We start from the raw sequence: 21,021 nt of genomic DNA, 5'->3' as shown, positions 1-21,021 counted from the left end.
GGATCATGTAATCAACTTTTGCAACCTTCTAGGAAGCAAAGTCAATGGGGAAGCCAGATTCACTTAACAACCGAATTACTAATTTAACAACTGCAGTGATTCAGTTAACAAATATGACCAGAAAAGTCGTAAAATGGGGCAAAACTCACTTAACAAATTTCTCACTTTAGCAACATAAATTTTGGCCTCAGTGGTGGTCGTAAATTGAAGACTACCTGTACTGTATTTTACACAGATTTACTTCCTTTAATGCTTTTGAGAACAAATGCGAGTCTAGAGGGCTTTTCTATATACTTTGCTTGCCTAGAAAAGGAGTGAGATTCATATAAAAAAGAAAAGGAAATAATTAGGGAGGCTTGAAGTGGACAAAATGAAAGTGCTTTTCTACTTTGATAGACCTGTCACATCGCTATATTACCTTTCATTGACTCCTGGATAAAAATAAGGTGGTTCTGGAACCTCTCTGGTCTGGCCTATTACAATCTAATCTATATCTCTGCCTCCCCAATAAAGACATGTTTTTCCTGGAGAATTCCCAAATGTTAACATCATGTAAAACAGAATGGACATCTGTGTGTGACATCTGTGGATTGCATGCAGAGCTGCTGGATTTTAGTACAATTGGTATGGCACTGGTATGCATGTATATATTTTTTAATATAACATACAACTTTTCAAACTGTCCTGTTATCAATCCACAGCTTTTGTGATTTGTAATAGACTATATTTAATCCAAATGCTTTGTGATTTGGGCCTCAGCAGCAGAATAAACTGTGTAAAAAAAAATTACTTGGTTTACTTTCTTGGTTTATGTGGCTTACTTGGTATAGTTTGGATTACTTGACACGTTGTTTACATGGATTTCCCCCCCCCCCCCAGAACATAAATATCCTTAGTTATATTCATTTGTCTAGGCACTTCAAGAGTTGCATTTTCTAGACAGGAGTCTTCAGTTTGATGAGGAATGATTATTTCAACTTTTAGACACTGCTTAAGAAAATGTGAACATTTGTTTTGGTTTCTGTTCAGGCCAACAGATAAGGTAAATTCCACTTCCTGCCAACATTATTTAGATGATGTGAGTTTCTTTCAGATATCCACATATAGCAACAATATCTGAAAGAGTGCAACATTTGTGTATGCATGCATTTTCTTCTATGCAACCAAGAACTTGATAGAAAAGAATTTGATGTTGTGTGGAAGCCAATAAATGTCTTTAGTCAAAACTTCTTTGGCCCTGAAACTGAACTAATGTTTTCATTCAATGTACATGGTACATTTTCTATGGTCCACTTCGGTCTTAATTCTGTGCCTTGTATGCAAAACAGTTTATAATATTGCACCTCAGACTGCTAGATCGTATCAATTTCCTTTATTTTTGTTTCTTTTTTTATGACATTTACTGTATTTTAATTCAGCTGGAATCTGTAGTCTTTGATTTATCTTCCTCCTGCAGTACTCTAGACATCTCTTCTATCACTACTTCGCCTGCAGAAGAAAAGGGAAAGCTTGCTTTCTGATCATGCAGCACTGATTTTTATCCAATAATTTTAAAAAGAGAGAGAAGTTAAAACAGTTTACATAACCTTAATGACAACCTTATGATATTAACAATTCTATTTGCAAGTAAGATGATTAGGGGACTGGAGACTAAAACATAAAGAACAGTTGCTAGAATTGGGTATGTCTAGTTTAATGAAAAGGAGGATTAGGGGTGACATGATAGCAGTGTTCCAATATCTCAGGGGTTGCCAAAAAGAAGAGGGAGTCGAGCTATTCTCCAAAGTATCTGAGGGCAGGACAAGAAGCAATGGGTGGAAACAAATGAAGGAGAGAAGCAACCTAGAACTAAAGAGAAATTTCCTGACAGTTAGAACAATTAATCAGTGGAACAACTTGCCTCCAGAAGTTGTAAATGCTCCAACACTGGAAGTTTTTAAGAAGAGGTTGGACAACTATTTGTCTGAAATGGTATAGAGCTTCCTGCCTAAGCAGGGGGTTGGACTAGAAGACCTCCAAGGCCCCTTCCATCTCTATTCCTATTCTATTCCTATTCTGTCCTGTTCTATTCCTATTCTGTCCTGTTCTATTCTATTCTATTCTATTCTATTCTATTCTATTCTATTCTATTCTATTCTATTCTATTCTATTCTAAATGCTGACAATGTATACAATAATTCTGTTTGATTTTGTCTTTAGTATGCCACTGTTGAACAAGGTGGAGAACGTTACATGACACCTGAAGATTTTGTGCGGCGATACTTGGGACTGTATACTGAACCTCATTATAATCCTAAAACGGTGGATTTATTGGCAGGAGTAGCAGATCAGACAAAAGATGGGTGAGCAATCTACCACTTAATTGTGATCTTTGATAAGGAACGATGTCATTTTAAATTGCAATTTTATGTTACAGCAGTTTCTGTTGGTTTAAGAAACTATTATTTAGTTTTCAAAACAGTCTCTTCAGCTATAATAGTTAAGGGGTTGAACTGGGACTGGAGAGATCCAGGCTCTAGACCAGTCCAGTCCAACTTTTTGACTTGCCTAGGCTGCATTGAGTAAAGAGGAATTGTCTTGGGCTACCTATAGCATATATAGTATAGTAGCTTTTGATAAAAATTACACAATAATGTTAAAAGTTACAATCTTATGGGGCCACATCCAGGGCTACAAGCAACGCACGGATCATGAGCTGGCCACACCTGTTCTAGACCAACCTCAGCCACAGAAGTTCCCTGGGTGACTTCATACTAGTCTTTCTTCCTTAGACCAGCCTGTCTTACAGAACTGTTGGGGGGAGATATGGGAGAAGAGAGGTGAATGCACGCTGCTTGAAAAGCCAGGTATCAATCTAATAAATGAACAATTTAAAAATGGAAGATTAAGCCATTATATGCTATGGTCTAAATTATGCATACAGGTAGCATCTTTGGATTACTTCTTTAATAAGTGAGAAACCATACTGTGTTTGTTGTTTCTGTGGGCAGACATGTGAATATAGGAAAAAAATAGACTAAATAACAGCATGATATAGTAGTCTCTAAGGTAGGGATCAACTACCCAGTCTCAGCAGGTGTTGGGACAATATATTATCCTTAAACAGTGCCCCTGAGTCTCCTCTCCAGTTAAATTAAAATGAATTAAAATTAAAATTATTCTTTTTAAAAAATGCCCAAATCTTGATAAACTGTAAGAGTACTGAAATCTTAAAACATCTTATTGGAGTTTGGTATTCTTTTACAAGCCTCAGGGTGAGATTACTAAAACCTTGCATATTTTAGTGATACCATAACATTTTTGGGCATTAAAAAGAATAGAATAATTTGACAAGCTAAGCTTCTGGAGTCTGAATCACAAATGTTATTATACATGGCAAAGAAAACTATTTGCCAAATCAGAGATAATGCTGCTTTTAAGTATTTCTTGCCAACAATATTTTTATTTTTAAATTGCTTATGGAAACTAATTTACAGATTATCCATTCTCTTCAGACGTAACCTTTTAACCCATGCAGTTTTAGAGCAGCTCAGCAGGCGTCCTTTTCTCATTTTGCTTTCTTTGGATCTCCAATTTTATTTTCAAGAAGGGCAGATGTTTCTGGACAATATTCAGGAATTAAACACAGTGGGGTGCAAAGGCCACTAATGCCATTGGAGGATTGTGATAGAGAGGCAATTAAAGGTTACTTACAAAATTAAATGTAGCCCTTTTTGTGGGTGGCTGGCAGAATAAATATCTAAATTTCATTTTTGTAAAATTAAAAGCCTCTTAAATTCCTTAGGGTTATTTGGTGGGCAGATATGACCTTTGATGCTATTCTAAATTATTCTTTCTTTTATCGTGTTATTCATTAAGCATAAGTAGCTATAAATTGCCAAGTAGATGTGTTAAATTAGTTTCTAACCATGCCAGAAATCACGCCTTATATCACTGCAATAAAAGGACGTGCTGGCTTTTCCTCTTAGATCTTGAATTAGATCTCCTTAAAAGGTAAAGGTTCCCCTTGCACATATGTGCTAGTCATTCCCGATTCTAGGGGGAGATGCTCATCTCCTTTTCAACGCTGAAGAGCCAGCTCTGTCCGAAGACGTCTCTGTGGTCATGTGGCCGGGATGACTAAACGCCAAAGGCGCACGGAACGCTGTTACCTTCCCACCAAAGGTGGTTCCTATTTTTCTACTTGCATTTTTTACATGCTTTCGAACTGCTAGGTTGGCAGAACCTGCGACAAGTAACGGGAGCTCACCCTGTTACGCAGCACTAGGGATTCGAACCACTGAACTACCGACCTTTCGATTGACAAACTCAGCTTCTTAGCCACTGAGCCACCACATCCCCTATTAGATCTCCTTACTGGGGCTGTAAATGTTGCTGTAGAATAGAGGTGCATTTTTGAGAGGCTGGAGTTGCATTTTGTCTTTTATTAGCATATTGGTAGCTACATCTCCAAAATAGTCATTGGCGAAAGAACAAAAACTAAGCTTGATATGATCTGATTTAAATTTAATATGAACAATTATGCATTTATTCATTTTGAATATTATATTTTGGAGACAACTTTTGGAAGTCCATGAAGGCTGTATCTGGGACTTTGGGTTGTCTCTAGGAATTCAGGTTGGGAACTTCTGTTCTTTTGTTACTTTTTTTATTTGATTTGTCTCTGGCTCCATTGCAGACTTAAAGGAGAATCTAGCCTTCTATAGGCTAGTAAAGTTCTCTGAACACCTTTACTTCGGTGTTCTCCTTCCTATTCTTTGTTTATATAGCAAGTAGAGTGGCTGAGATGCATGTTAGGCCAACTTGTAAAGGAATAAAACTGCTGAGTTCAATAGAAAGATGTGTGTTGTTTATTATGTAGCTTAAGATTAAGGAGCTAATTCAGCATTGAAGGCAATTGAAGAAAAGAAAAGAGAAAGAACAGTGAATCCTGGAGGCCTTAATATCTAAATTCCAGGACAAATATGCATCCAGGCAAACACCAAATTCAGAACAAAATATCAGAGGACTAAAGATCCAAATAACTCCAGCTCAGATCAATCCATAATATAAATTTTAAAAGGATGCTAATTTGTATCTAGCTCCATGTTTTCAGTAAATGGCCGCTTTTTTAATGATTTTCTAGCCTTTTCCCAGGTTGGGATGTGTTCCTCATCTGGTAGAAGCTGATGGAAGGAAGATCAAAGCCAAAGTGGAATTTGCCTTGTCCCTTTTAAAAAGCATACCAGGAGGAGAACCTTCCTGCTTCTGATTGGGTCTGTGGCAATTCGCCATGGCCAACTTGCCATGGCCAAATCGCTGCGGGACAACTTGCTGCAGGACAATATCAAAGAAATGGTGGAGTAGAATCACTAAAGAAAGGATGCAAAAGGAGGGACAGGATGAAATGTGAAGGGCAAAAATTAAAATATTTTTCATTTCTTTTAAATAATTAAATAGAACTGTTAAATTGTCCCACAGCGAATTGGCCGTGGCGAATTGTCCCATTCCGCTTCTTGATTAGTTGCTTAGAGTTTGAATTTCCTAGATTTGCGGCATTTTGCCCAGCATCTAGATTTGATAAGATTTTATTGTTTCATTACTGAACTTCCTGAAATATTTTCTACCCTATCTTTGCACCTCCTTCCACCCTAAAATTTGTGATTTTTGATTCACAGGTTAATTTCCTTCCAAGAGTTCTTGGCATTTGAGTCAGTTTTATGCACACCAGATGCAATGTTCATTGTTGCTTTCCAGTTGTTTGACAAGAGTGGCAATGGCGAAGTGACCTTTGGTAAGAGCTTATCTAGGGCTAAATATTATTTATGCCATGGAAAAGGAGTATATTTTGAGTTTTTATTTCAGAAATCTCAGAATAAACATTGTAGGAGAAACTGCATATTTCTTTGTAGATTTGAATGCTGGACCTATGTAATAAGTCATGCTAAAAACACAACATAATTGTCTAACTGCAGTGCATGGACATTCCTAAAATAACTGATGCAAAGCTTGTCTTTGGGCCAATCTAGCTTCAAGTAATTAGTTTTCCCTGAATTTTCAGAATAACATTTTAAAGCTTCGTTATCAACTCATTTTTTTTGCCAAAACATCAGCTGCTTGATGTGAGATGTTATTTACTGTTCCTGCTCTGTAAATGTCCCAGAAATATATTTCCCCCAGCATTCCATTTTCATGACATCAGTTATAATACTGATGGATCCATGTGTAAGGAAAGAAGAATATATCTTTTTTGCTGCTTTAAATTAGAAGAAAGAAAAGAAACGTGCTTAAAAATAAGGCAAGAAATAAGACTGGCCTGCATTTTCAAAACTTTGAAAGTTAGCATGTCAAGTTTCCTTCTGGATATTTTGCTAGTATGGAGTTTCTTGTCTTGTTTCTTTTTTGTTTGCATTTTACTCTTGTTCTCTTATGTATTCATTAATACCAAAATCAGCCCTCAGACGGCTTTGCTCCTGGTTAGTATTTTATGATGGTAAACATTGAATGTTAATGGCTTTGATAGGCCTGCAATGTAATTAAATTAATGGCATTATCCAATGTTTTCTATTAAAGGTACCACACTTTATGCTTGAGGATGTAAGTCACTTATTTTCTGTATTAATAGTCCCCTCTGAACATTTTATATGTGTGTAAAAAGAACCAGCCCCATTTACCCTGTCCAATTGGCATAACACAGCTGGGAATCACTAGGAATTGGAGGTCTACCTGTGTGTCTCCCTTTCCAGTTCTTTTTGCATACAATGCAACTTAATCATGTTGTAGAGATCAAACTAAGTCCCTATGCATATAGAACAAAAATTGTGTTCACATGCTAGTACTGAGTAGATTGATTTGTGCGCATGCTTGCTTTCCTAATTAAGTATGCCAAATAGAAAAAAATAGTTTAACAATGTATTTGATATGCTTTCTACTGATTTTTCCTGAAATTGTTGCTGTCTGCACGAATTTCAGATTTCTCTTACTGAAGAGTTCCACACTAATTAATTGCTCTGTTACAACAAAACAAGCCTTATCAAACTTTTCAACGGGTTAAATGTACAGTTCCTAGAATCACAGGATTGGATTTAGGAATTGTTGTCTCACCACATTAGAAGGCTGTGAGGTTAGACGTCTGGGCGGTTCATCTAAGAAAATGTTTCTCAGCATTGGCAACTTGAAGATGTGTGGACTTCAATTGACAGAATTCTGCAACCAGCATGGAAGTTGAAGTCCACACACCTTCAAGTTGCCAACCTTGAGAAACTCTGATGTAAGATAAAGAAGCACTATATAGTAGTTTTGGAATCATCATAGTAAAAGAATTCCTTTTCTTTTCTAGAAATGGAAATTTCTGTAAAATAGAGAAGTCTGACATTAAAAGAGAATAAGAGAGGTGTAATTTGGTTCATTAAATATTAGAAACTACTAAAATACCAGGCATTCCTTACGTTTCTATTGCATTTTTACTACTCTTGGTAACTTTGCAGAAAACAGTGTAGTTTGAGTTGACTTCAAAACTGATTCACTTTGATTGAAAGCATTGTCCGTTCTGTAAAACGCTGGAATAATGAAGCAAATGCCATTCAGAATGTTGCAGTATTATTTGTGGCTGCCAGGATGAAAAGGCAATTTTGCTGGAGATAATTTGCTGGGAAAGTATTCAGGGGTACTTCTATATTATATATAATTCCTACCTTTATTGTTTGAAGACAATGAAGTGGCGGGAGCATTGTTGAGTATATATGCAGCAGTATGTGTTCCTTTTCTAAGTAGGCCCTCAGAAGTTTTAGTTTTGAATGTACAGTATATTTGGAATGGGCTGCTTCAATCAAATAAACATGGTTTGTGGATTAAAAATAATCCAGTCAGGCTGATGAAGAATTTGACATATTTCCCTCTATTTGTTTGCCAATTCATGAGGTGACCTATAAAAACAATGGCAGGTTTCTTCTCATTCAGCTCATTTTTTTCCTGAGACAGGATTATAGTTGTAGTACATCTTACATTCCTATTTTTTTCCATTTTTTTTTCTCACTGAAGGAAATACAAGTTGAGTCAAGCCCCAGTGTACTGTTTGGAAATGTAGGGTATCACAAGATAACATGAAATTATAATTCCAATTATATCTTATAAAGTATTAAGAAAAAGTTCTGAGGAAATTGCACAGTCAGTTGGACATAAAATTGCAAAGAACAAGAAGTATCTCCGAGTTAGCTAAAAACATAGAAGTTGTTTGTTAGTATAGCGGTCAACACATCCGTGGAAATCTTATTTGATGCACTCCAGATTTCCTGCTTCTCCCCAACTTTTTGGTTTTATGATTGGGTGAGACACTATGCAGCCTTTTTATTCCTGGGCAAGTGAACGACTTCTGTATTTTTGCCAGAAAAGGGCATGGCTATATCCTGCTAACAGGCTTAATTTGAGCATATAGTTATGTTTATACTGTTTGTATTTTATTTTGATACAGTATATTTTTCAAATTGAATAAAATTGAATAAAATAAAGCAACTGCATACAGCATCATCTATCAACAGGGTGTGTTGAAGTATATTCAGTAAAGGGGCTCCAATAGTTCACCATGATTTCCATTCCAATCCTGTTCTCATGATCCTGTGACTTTTGTGGCCGTTTTGCACACAATTCCATTGGGAGCAGAAATTGGTAGTTGTGACTTTAAGCATGAATTTCAGATGTTTGTGCTCATGAGTTGGTATGGGCAGGTCACTTAGAGAATGAAATAACTTGCAGATGAATCCTTTGAACAGTTATGTCTCAGAGACCTTGTAAACTTTTATGAAGGAAACTTTTATAAACCTTTATGAAGGTCAATATATATACTGACTCCAGTTTCATTGGAGGACTCCAGGGTTTAATATTTTGAAAGAGGGAGAAAAACCCTTAAAAGTGAAATGTTTACAAGACCAAGTTCAGGTTTCTGTACTGTCATTTGTGTAGTATTAGTGTCAGTCCCTTTCATGAAGGGGTAAGAATCTACACTTATGAAATATTTTTTAAAAAAAATATCTTTATTAAATATTTACAGTAAAATTAACACACAATAATGATTGGAAAGCAATATAAGAAGTGAAATATAGAAACACATAAACACAAGACTAAAACGAAACAACAAACATGACTAACCGAGAGTTAAACTCATTCTCCAATTAATATTAACTAATATCATCCTAGCCAAACATTTCAATGCAATCGAATACTTTTAACTATCTACAAAACAATTGGCCTGTTTTTATCAAAATTATAAAGAGTTATAAAGCCTAGTAAATATCTAGTTAATCTAATTAGATGATCTTATCACCCTTCTCCTAGGTTTAGGAGCCAGACAAAGCATCCGTCCCAACTTCTATTATATACTGAATCTTTCTTGTCTTTTAAGATATACGTTAGCCTGTCTATCTCAGCACATCGGAGAATCTTGTTTATTATCAGATGGTCAGGAGGCGTATCTGCATCTTTCCACAGTTGAGCAAATGCCATTCTCGCCACTGTTGAGACATGGACAAATATGACACTAATGGGCAGCTTAAAGTGAGATTAGTATGGAAGTATACCAGAAATAAAATAGTTTCTAGTTCCTATATAACCTTCTTCAACACAAAACAACTGTATGTAGGCCATTCTTCCTTTATTCATAGAGGCAAATCTCCCTAACCCCAAATCCATGCCCAGCAAGATGCTTTGATGGGCAACTTCGAGAAAATACCTTGGATCAGATATAATGAAGATTTCACCTGAAGAGTGAGATTCCAACATACTTTACAGGGCTGAAAATTCATGTTCTTTAGCAAATATTTATTTATTAAATTTATGTGCCACCCATCCCACTGTCCAAGGCAAAATAGGCCCAGTAATGGGATACTTTAAATATTACTGTACTTTGATTCTTTATATAACATTCTGTCACAATCAGTTTTTTCAAAGCAATCATCTGAAACAGTTAATGTATTTTTCATGCTGCTAATGACACAATTTGCCGTATGTTTCTTATACGTATACATAATAGTGGCATTTGCACAAGCGTGAATACGATAATCAACTCTCAATCACAGCACACATAGGCTGGAAAATATTGTGGTATACAGAAATATGGGTGTTCATTGCTTTTCAATAAGGTCTTAATTTGACACGGAGAATCAAGAAACACAACACTGATTTTATATCAGCATGCAAAGCACCAGGTATTTCTAATGAACAAAAATAAATTGCTCCTTAATTAAAGTTGAACAAGGAAAAATCATGGTTCTCACAGATCTGCATAATATAAACTTAGAAGTGGAATTTGGAAATAATCTATATAAAGTTTGTTTTTGTGCTGCAAAAATAAATAGCTTTCTAACCTATTATATGTTTTAAAAAATCTCTGAACAGCTCTTGAAAAGTAATTTCATTTTCTGTTAAAAGAAAGTAAAGCAGAGCTGACGTTTTATTTTCTAACATTTTTCTTCTTTTTAAAGAAAATGTAAAAGAAATATTTGGACAGACCATTATTCATCATCACATCCCTTTTAACTGGGATTGTGAATTCATTCGATTGCACTTTGGACATAATAGAAAGAAACATTTGACATACTCAGAATTCACTCAGTTTTTGCAGGTCAGTTACTTTTTATTTATTTTTCTCTGTAACATAATGTATGTTTATTGAGCACAAGATCATGTTTGCAAAATAGTAATAAATTGCAGTGCTATTTCAGTTTTCAGTGTTTTACATTTTAATGCAAATAGAAAAATGGTTGTTAATAATCTTGCTATCCTTACAACATGACAACACATTATGAACTCCATATGTGTAGTTTTCTTCTGTTAGTTTTAGTGAGGTTTTTTTTTTTTTTTAAGAATGCAAGAATGCAGCTACCAGAGAAAAGACTGAATCAGTGGGGATTCTATGCATTATTCTCATAGGTTTTTGGAATAAGATTTACCAAACATTGTCCCTTGTACTATGATTTCAGGAGCTGCAGTCAGAACATGCAAGACAAGCATTTGCGCTGAAAGACAAAAACAAATCTGGCTTGATCACTGGCCTAGATTTCAGCGAGATCATGGTTACTATCCGTCCACACATGCTTACTCCTTTTGTGGAAGAAAACCTAGTCTCAGTAAGTAGCCGGCAATCTCTGGATCAGCTGTTGCTCAGATTGTAATATTTGTCTTTGGAAATAAAGAAGAATCTGTCACTGATGCAACATTGTTTTAGCCCTACTAGGATTGTTTTAATGAGGCCATCATAACAACGCTAATACATATTTGCAGAACTAGAAAATAGGAGAATGGTAATAGTATTCGGTGGTGGGAGAACCAAGTCTTTTTAAATTATTATTTAATTTATTTTTATTTAAATAAAAATTTAAATTAAAATTTATTTTAATTAAAATAAAGCTAACATTTTGGAGTCTTCTGTTGTTTTTGAAGTGTTAATACCCCCCATGAAACTTGAAAGCTTGTATATAATTTCACTACTAAAATTGTTTCATTTAAATTTTTTCAGACTTGGGATCAATCATCCATCCAAATCCTACTCTTCATATTTCTTAACATATATTTGTATGGCTGGTATGACAACTGTTACGTTAAAATGTCACTAGTTAATGTCAGACCATTGAGTTCAGTGACTTTCTAGATATTTTTTGAAGAACCACTTCCATTTATCAAGCTGATTGGATGGAATGGATGGGTGCTGGACTTTTCTGGGAATACAAAAGTTCCACAGATTTTCCTAACTGGTCTAAATGTTAGTGTCAGGCTCAAAGGATCAGAGCCATAGGTTGAGTTGTAGCTCAGAAAGATTTATTGCTCACAGTTGTACATGAGAATCTGGTCAGCTAAAAGCCAGCACTAAATTGGCGCTAGAAAAGGGTCAAAGGAATTCAAGGGGGTCTGGACTTGGATCTTTCATGGCCACATTGGCCTGATCTTTCCTCTTGGCATTGGGTAGTCTGGGCCGAAGCTACGCTGGCCTGATCTTTCCTCCTCATACTGAGTAGGCCAGGCAGGTTGGCCTGAACTTTCCTCTTCGCACTGGGTAAACTGGGCCGAAGCCATGCTGGCCCTATCTTTTCTTTTCAAGGAAAGGAAGACCAGGATGGCACCGTGGCCAGATCCGACCACATTGCGGGCCTTCAATTTGACACCCCTGTTCTAAATGGATCATAACTATTTTTTCTGTGTGACTTTACTGTGTTTTGCTTTTTCCAAGGCTGCAGGTGGATCTGTCTCGCATCAAGTCAGCTTTTCCTATTTCAATGCTTTTAATGCTCTGTTGAACAACATGGAACTTGTTCGAAAGATATACAGTCTCCTAGCAGGCACTAGAAAAGATGTAGAAGTTACAAAAGGTAAAGGAGTCAACCTCATTATTTTTTAAATTACTGATGCTTAATGCTATATAGGAAACAAAGCTGGAGCATCGTATCTTTGACTCTTAAACCCCTGAGGGCAGGGATGGTCAGTAAATGGTCCCCCACCTAACCTGTAAGATTCCTGTGGAGTTTTATTGGAAAGTGCATTCTTAACCCTTTTTTTTTTGCCCTTTTTATGTATTTGGAGATACTATTTGGTGATGAAATAAAGATAATTAAGTTTCTGTTAATGGAGAAAGTCCTCTGTCTGACATGTCAAAGAGCCAAATCAGAGTTGAACAGGGACTGCACTTGATTTGGGAGCTGTACCCCGAACAATTAGTGGGTCTGGCAGAAACAAGGGCCTGGTGGCTCAGCAGACTGATAGCATTGTGATTAACACAGCTGTCTGCAATTACTGTAAGTTCGAATCTCACCAGGCTCAAGGTTGACTCAGCCTTCCATCCTTTCTAAGGTAGGTAAATTGAGGACTCAGTTTGTGGGGGCAATAAGCTGACTTTGTATAAATATACAAAAGTATGAAGGCTATTGCTTAACGCATTGTAAGCCGCCCTGAGTCTCCAGAGAAGGGCGGCATATAAATCAAAATAAAATAAAATAAAATAAAGTCCCATCTCTAAATATTTTAAGTTGTCTGGGACTTTGGAAAGCATTTTGGGATTGTATATAAATTTGAGAGATGATACAGATCTTTTGGGCTTCAGCTAGCTTAATTGAACCCAAATCATATTATATAATTGCCTGCCCTTTGAAACATCATCTGAGATTAGATTGGCTTGGCCCCATCCATACTGGCCTTGAAAACTTAGTTTTTGTGCCTGAGCCTGGGGGCTTGGGTGTGTTGACAGAGCCCATCTCCTGACTGTGTTGATAGTTATTGAGATGGTGCCTAACTGCTATGTTTTTTTCTTTAATATTATATATTTTGTCTATTTTACTGTAGGCCTCTTAGAATCATGTGTGTTAGACGAGCAACTGTATCAATCAATCACATAAAATTGTCTATAAAACATGAATCCTCTGCAAGAAGGGCCATTGGGATTCGTCTCGCAAGAACTGGATAATTCCTGTGACATTATTGAGCAGTGTGCCCCCATCTCCCGTAAATTTACTTAGTACAACACATTTCATAGAGTCATCCTGAGAGAAACCAAAAGGCAGAACTCTGCATTCTCCACTGTTATTTGTATTGTGATATTTTTAAAAAATAACTTGGTTTTACAAAAACCAAGAGCAGTATATGCACAGTTGATGGCCCCCTAAACCCAGCTTTTGCACCTTTGAAGTATCCTTAGAAGCTTCAGAACAATCTATTTTTTGTTTTTTGCAAGACTACCAAATACCAGGCTGAAAATGACTGTACCCCTTCAGTGATGTCATAATGTTGTTGGTCAAATCCTGGACAATGGGCATACTCCTTTGGAAGTTTTCTTTTTGTAGGGTAGTGTCTGGCTGCTACAAATCTTGGCATTTGAAAAGTTTCCTTCCTTTGTCAAGGGAGATTGTCCTCCTTGAAAGACAATCTCAATGGACTTTTATATGAATAAAATAAAGCCAAATATTGAATAATACTGGTCATACTGCTAGATAGAAAGTTCTGCTTTTGCAGTTTTAGAATGATGTGAAACCTAAATGAATGTGATTGTGTCAGATATTCTGTGAGACTTATATTTAAACTTGTGCTTCCTACTCTTGCCACATGGCACTTACTATACCTGAAGGAGCCAAAGGTGCTTTTTCAAGAGGCAACTGGACTTTCTTGTTTTTCTTTGAAGACGTTTCACTTTTCATCCCAGAAGCTTCTTCAGCTCAGAGCTGAAAAAGCTTCTTGGATGAAAAGTGAAACGTCCTCAAAGAAAAACAAGGAAGTCCAGTTGCCTCTTGAAAAAGCACTTTTGGGACAACCATGACCTGGATGACTGAGAATCTCCATAGATATATACTTGAAGGAGATTACATTATGTAAACCAGGGGTCTCCAACCTTGGCAACTTTAAGACTTGTGGACTTCAACTCCCAGAATTTCTCAGCCAGCTTTGCTTTGCTTTGCTGGCTGAGGAATTCTGGGAGTTGAAGTCCACAAGTCTTAAAGTTGCCAAGGTTGGAGATCCCTGATGTAAACCACAGAGTCAGTTCTATTCAGAGTTTCAAGGCTGCCCTTTTGTAAAGGATTCAATGCTTATTTGGTTGATTCATTTTGAGAATTTTGTATTTTGATGTATAAATTTGTATGCCAAATGGTAGAGATCAAGTTTTCCCAATCTGGTAGCCTCTAGATGTGTTTGAAGAACAATACCAAGAATTTCTAAGTGAGAAAGGCGAGACTGTGTATTAAAAACAATGAATTATGAATAATTGGTTCTTTTTCTTTCTTTTTGAAAATATCTTAAAAACAGAGGAATTCTCTCAGTCTGCCATCAAATTTGGACAAGTTACACCTTTGGAAATCGATATTCTCTACCAGCTGTCTGACTTGTATAATGCTACTGGGTAATCTTGAACTTTAAAAAAAAATAAAATAAAATGGTGGTGTAGAATGGTGAAATGTTGAGATGACAAGATGTACATGTAATTTGGCAAGAGAACCAGAATACACAAGAACATATCTAGTTTCCTACTAGATCTGATGTCTGATTAAAAGATCTGATTAAAAATTAGAGATCTGATGTCCCATGATATTCCTCACTACACTTTCCCCTAACTTTATACCCTTTAGATCAGAGGTATCAAACTCTCAGCCCATGGGGTGCTTAGATCTTGCCCACCAGGCCACCCTGGAAACAGCGAAGGACCGGGCCATGGTGCTTCTGCCAGTGAAAATGGAGCTCGGGAGGGATGCAGCCCTCATGAGCTCCGTTTTCACTGGCAGAGGGTTGCAGGAGGCCGTTGCAGCCAAGGATGGAGCTCGGGAGCCCATTTTTGCTGGCAGAGCACTTGGGCCACCACAGGAGCCTCCAACATCTGTGATGTCGAGCTGGTCACTCCCATTCTGGGCCCCCAAGGTCAAACACAACCCTGATGTGGCCCTCAATGAAATTGAGTTTGACACCCCTGCTTTAGATTGTTTATGCTACACAATTGGCCAAAGACCTTACCAGTTGGGAATTATGGAAAAAATATAGGAATCAGGTTGAGAGATAGCTTTTCAGCATAATCATCATCTTCTATATTATCCTTGATATCACAAAATGGAGAAACTGAATTTTGCACCATCTTGTAAGATTTTGTGGGAGGTTGCTGAGTTTTGAGAGATTTTGAGGGTTTCTGTGGGCATGTCAACAAGTAGGGGATACTTCAACGTACGCTTCCATTGTTCTGACCCAGCCTTAGCAGAAGCAAGAAACAGATTCCTTGTCACGAAAAACCCCTCTTTATTTACCTTTTGTGAATTAATTGCATTCACCCACTGAAAAGTCCAGGCAATAGTCCTTCAAGGAGTTAACTGCAGTAACAGATCTTATTAGTTCCTTGTGGCTGTGAGCTCCCAGCCAAAAAGATACAAATTAAGTTCTGGCAAGCAGTCTTTGTAGCACACACAATGAACACTTTGAAACACAGTGAGCAAAATCTTCAGAAATACAAACTGTTGTGTCCTATGACAACCACTCCCCTTTCCTTATATTTATTCCCCAGCCAGGGAGGGGCCATTCAGCATCCACATGTGCCTTGCTTCCCGAGTCGACTCCTTGTCCTCCATTGTTCACCTCTCCTAACTGCTCTGCGCATACGTGCATCTGGAACAGGCCCCAGCTGTTCTTCCTCCTCACTCATATCAGCCTCCAAAGGCAGCTGCCTCTCCCGTGGCTGAGAAATGTCGGACGGCCCTGGCTCTATCTCTGTGTCCGATGCAGAGCATCCATCGGAGCCTTCCCCAGACTCCAGAACTGGCCCAAGTTCCTCCCCTAACCCCCTCATCGTCTGAGTCTGCTGCCAGCTCTGGCGGGCCACAATGTCCATGTTTTGGTATATAGCCATGGCAGATTAGTTATTGAGAGACAGCTTTAGTCTGATTGGAATTACAGTTTTTTAGTTATGAATTACAGGCGATGAATGCATATCTTAATATTGCTGTCATATAAGAGGCTCTCTATACATTACAAGAAAGACAGATAGACTAAGAGGAAAACTCTTATATATTATTGAAGTAATGGTTTTCTGGGTGCTGAATGAATATATTGTACCTTTTATTTACAATTCTCTTTAACGGTGATCTGTTTTCCCTGCACTTGTATGTAGACGCTTGACACTGGCAGATATTGAGAGAATTGCACCCTTGGCTGAAGGAGCCCTACCTTACAACCTGGCAGAACTGCAGAGACAGGTAGGTGCTTTCAGGGAAAGGCTAAGTCTACCAATTCCAGTAAATGGTTGGGCATTAAAACTCCTGAGATTAAGTTAAATACCTCCCCATTTAAAGGTTTACATGACATTTTTATTGACGTTTGTTGAAAAAATGCACAATCCACTGATTTTTTTTTTCAAAAAATGCCTCTGCTGAACTACTAAAATGTTTTTCATAGTGCTCCAAATAATAATAATAATAAATTAATAATTAATAATATTAATTAATAATAATAAGGGGTTGACAGAAGTGGTGAATGGCGTAAGCAAAACTGATCCATTCTTTTAAGGAGCTCTCCAAACAATTCTTCTACCAGTCTTAATATTTTTTTAAGACCTTGGAGGTGTGGTAGCTGCCTTACAAGGGGATGTAGACAACTCTCTGATGATGGGAGTGCTTCTAAGCCCCCAACTCAAATTTTCAAGGAAGTTGCTCTTTATCATAAAAATAAGCACTTGTGTTTCTGCCTGACCCCTGACAATTGTGCATGCAAAAGCTTGTGTTTTTATATTTCTTAAAACCAATAATTCCTAATAACAGAAATACCTCTGAGATGATCATTTAAAAGGAATAAATCTCAGCACTCACAGCATATAATCAAACTGCCAGAGTGTGATTTGTTCTGGAAGAAAACACAGGCTAGTAGAATTATTTTTATGAATCTGTGTTATGCCAGTTCCTCTGTTTGCAAATGACTGCATTATCTATTTGTGTTAAAACTCATTTTCAAAATTAACTTGCCTCTAATATTTCAGTATATTTCTGTTGTTGGCCAATAATGCCACTCAGTTATTATACTTTAACAATCAACATATGAAAGATTTGTTCAACTAATTATCATGGAAATTGACCAGGACAATTTACCTAGACTGTCTTTCTGAATTTTACTTAGGTTTGCTTGCTAGCTTTTTTTTTTATTTAAAAAAACGTGTTGCCATGGCAATGCTACACGTTTATTATTTAAACTTTGATTGTGGGAAAACACTGCTTAAATTGGTTGCATTAAAATGAATAGAAATGTATGTTCTGTGTTCTGCTTGTCATTTTGAGATGAAAAACTATATAAAAATAAATTGGGTGTCTGTATTAGTTTACTGAATTCAGTAAAAGATTCAGCACTGCTTGGCTCTGAATCAGGATGATTTAATGTAAATGCTACTAATGGACAGATCGTACTTGGATTTATTTTGATTATGTTTGTTTTATTCACCTCTTTTAATTTCTCTAAGCATAGTGCATGTTATGAAGTTGCACACTCATTTTTGATACTTGCACGGGTACTTTTTAAAACAATATTAAATGGAAATTTGTAAATCCAGCTCACCAATTCCTCCTATAAAAATGATAAAACGTCGTGATTCCTGATAATGAAACAATGTGTAATTTCCACTAAAGCCTTTAAAATAACTACATAAGGTCATTGTCGTAAGAGACCACTGCCGTATTACTTTTCCTCCATATCATCACAATGTAAAGGTATGCTGCTAAGAAGCAGTTTTTATTAGTAGATAGGTTCATACTTGTAATATCAGGAAAATATTTTTTGTTTTAAATATGAAAGATGAAAAGATAAACAGGGAGGAGATGAAAAACAAGTTTCAAAGCAAATTTATAACATTTCAAAATGCTGTAAATCCCAGTATTGTAGAAAGCTTCATACATCACTGTAAATCCTATTCACAACTGAGGCATTCAGAGGAGTGAAAACATGTGGGGCAGCTGATCAATATGACTATTCTCATTTAAGCTTTCCACCCATCCAGTTTTACACTAGCATTGACTATCTATACTTTTTGAGGTTTGTTCTTCTGCTCTGGGTCTTTCTGCCTAAACAAATTGTCTCTGCTAAGCCACAAAGGACATTGAGGGAAATAATATGGGTTGATAACTAAAAGCAGGCAATATGTCTGGATGCCTTGTGAAATTATTACATTGAACCATGTCCTTTCCCCATTAACAGGTCACTCTGGAAGCAGCCACTAGATAGATTTGTGAGTCAGGAAAGGACTAACATCATCTATGTTGTCTGCAGGAAGAATACCTAATGCGAGAAAGTAAAGGTTACAATTAATGCTTCCAATGAATGAGTAGGTAAAATGCAGTCTTTTGCCATTTACGCAAAATTAACACATTTGAGAACACGAGAAACGAGAAAAAGAAGTGATCCGTTTTCATTGATTTTTATAGAATTCGTTTGATACAAATGCTGTTTGGACCAAACATTTAGTGAAGAGAGAATTATTTTGTGATTTAGTTCTGCTTTGTGGAGTGACATACGCCTGGAAAACATGGCTTTAGTTCATGGCTTAGCCATGTACTGTCCTTATTTTATGGCCTTCTCCTCTGAGAGACATGTGCTTACAAAGCACCCTTTCTGAGTTCTTTGCTACATTGCTATTGGATTTGATCTTAAATTTCTTCTGGTTGAAAAAAACCAGATAAGGAAGGTTAGATATTTGTTTTCTTCTTCGCTGAAAGGAGTTGCATTGGATTTGAACAACACAGTCACCTAAAAGCAAGTGATAGACAGGGGATTTATAGTCATGTTAACTAACGGAGGCAGAGCCCCCAAGTCTAATCATGACAGAATTGCAGTAGACAGTAGAGACGTAATTCAGAGTGGCCTATGGTTATAGGGTGACTTGTTAGAAATTGCAGTCTCAGGTTGAGATAGAATGAACCCCAGCATATTTGTGCTGTATCAATAAAGGAGTTCATTTGTAGCCGAGGGTTGAAATGAAAGGCCCTTGGTGCTCTCTCAGCTTGATTGTTTGTGATTAGCACTGATGATATCACCTAGTTGGGTAATGAAACGTCTGTAAGAAAACAATCAAGCTCAGAGAGCATCAAGGATCCCTCATTTCTGCTGTGTTCTGCCTTTTCAGGAAAGACCGTGGCTTTATCTCAGTGTCATAGAACTGTTGACTGCTTCTTGGATAGGCTCAGGCTGCAATGCAAAGGGGAGCAGGCCTTATGAGGGACCTCTGTTCTCTGTTGAGGGGCTTTTGGACAAAGAAATAGGGAGCAGGATGCAGCCCGAACTTGCTTATCCGTGATGAATTCTCCACTTTTATTAACCTACTCTTTCTGATTGTTTTACATGCAAAACAAGAATAGAAGCTGGTCTTTCTATCACACTGGCTGCTGATATGATCACTGGAAAAATGTCTTTGTTTTGCTGGTTAATATCCATGTGCGGGAGCTTTGTGGAGAGATGCTTGTCACAGTCATTTTCTGTTTATAAATATTCATGCTCTGAAAGCCATAGCGTTAATTTTACTAATTTGCATCTTCTATCTGAATGCAGGCAATCCATGGGATGTAGTAAGCATCTTCATAAATAGGTTGTAAGTTATATTTGCATCAGAAGAAAAAAAGAGTATCTGTGTTGTTATAGCTTTTTTATTGCCTGAGTAGTAGCCTTAGGAATAGAGGCTGCACTGAGAACAAGGGTGAGATGGAGAAAGGGGAAATCAGAAAAAAATAATAATAATCTCACATTTAGGATTTCTTGTTCCTTTCCACTGTTGTAAAGATTGTTAGTTCCCAGCCATATGGCATATTATTTTTTGTTCTCTGTTACTGCATTTCTATCATGCCTTATTTTCCAAACCAGTGCTTCTCAAGCTTGGTGACTTTAAAATAGGTAGCCTTCAACTCTCAGAATTCTCCAGCCAGCATGAAGTCCACCTATTTTCAAGATACCAAGGTTGAGAAAAACAGCTCTTCATGATGGCCCTTCTTAATTTTATTCCCAGAATCTTGTGAGAGTTGATTGGGCTAAGGAAGGGTGACTTTAGACCAGGAAATTTCCATAGCTGAAGATGAATTTGAACTTGGATCTCACTGCTCGAAGTCTAGCCTCTTAACCCACTCCATTACATTGATTCTTCATTTCTCAGTGTTCTTCATATGTTCATTGTAATTTAAGGAGTTTATAGATTACAGTACTTCTTTTCTGGCATATTGGCACAAGTATACGCTGTTGCTTCACATTTGCTTTGAATCCAGATGATTGCTTCTTCCTGCATGAAAGAGTGGCCCCTCCAGCGAGCCAAATGGTGCTACCTTCCTTGTGGATATGTTCAGTGGAGTGGCTGCTGGGTGTAGGAATTGTACACAAGTATCATAGCATATAGAGGTCTTGGGATGAAAACTTTGCTACTGATAGTATCACGTGAATTCTTTTTTTTTTTTGGGAATGCCAAGGGTTTAACTCAATGTGAAGTCAGCTTAATGTGAACGGATGTGAGGTATCCAGAACCTATGTTCACACATTCCTTGTTTATAAGGCAAGATTAAAAAAAGAAACTCTTGTCAA

General features: G+C 37.1%; 1 protein-coding gene across 1 annotated transcript in view; it reads left to right on the top strand.

The window, feature by feature from the left end:
- SLC25A12 (solute carrier family 25 member 12) overlaps window positions 1-21,021 on the top strand; it is a 49,838-nt gene that overhangs the window by 6,574 nt on the left and 22,243 nt on the right. Inside the window, exons 3-9 of the mRNA XM_034427299.3 lie at window positions 2,200-2,342; window positions 5,658-5,773; window positions 10,455-10,594; window positions 10,953-11,099; window positions 12,197-12,335; window positions 14,755-14,848; window positions 16,595-16,679. Of these exons, the coding sequence (XP_034283190.2) occupies window positions 2,200-2,342; window positions 5,658-5,773; window positions 10,455-10,594; window positions 10,953-11,099; window positions 12,197-12,335; window positions 14,755-14,848; window positions 16,595-16,679 (864 nt within the window). The remainder of the gene's footprint in view (window positions 1-2,199; window positions 2,343-5,657; window positions 5,774-10,454; window positions 10,595-10,952; window positions 11,100-12,196; window positions 12,336-14,754; window positions 14,849-16,594; window positions 16,680-21,021) is intronic.

This window comes from Pantherophis guttatus, chromosome 1, assembly GCF_059756535.1.
Source record: "Pantherophis guttatus breed Tessera chromosome 1, ASM5975653v1, whole genome shotgun sequence".
Classification (NCBI taxonomy): domain Eukaryota; kingdom Metazoa; phylum Chordata; class Lepidosauria; order Squamata; family Colubridae; genus Pantherophis; species Pantherophis guttatus.
The sequence above is the reverse complement of the archived record's forward strand: the minus strand, read 5'-3'. Positions and strand labels throughout refer to the sequence as shown.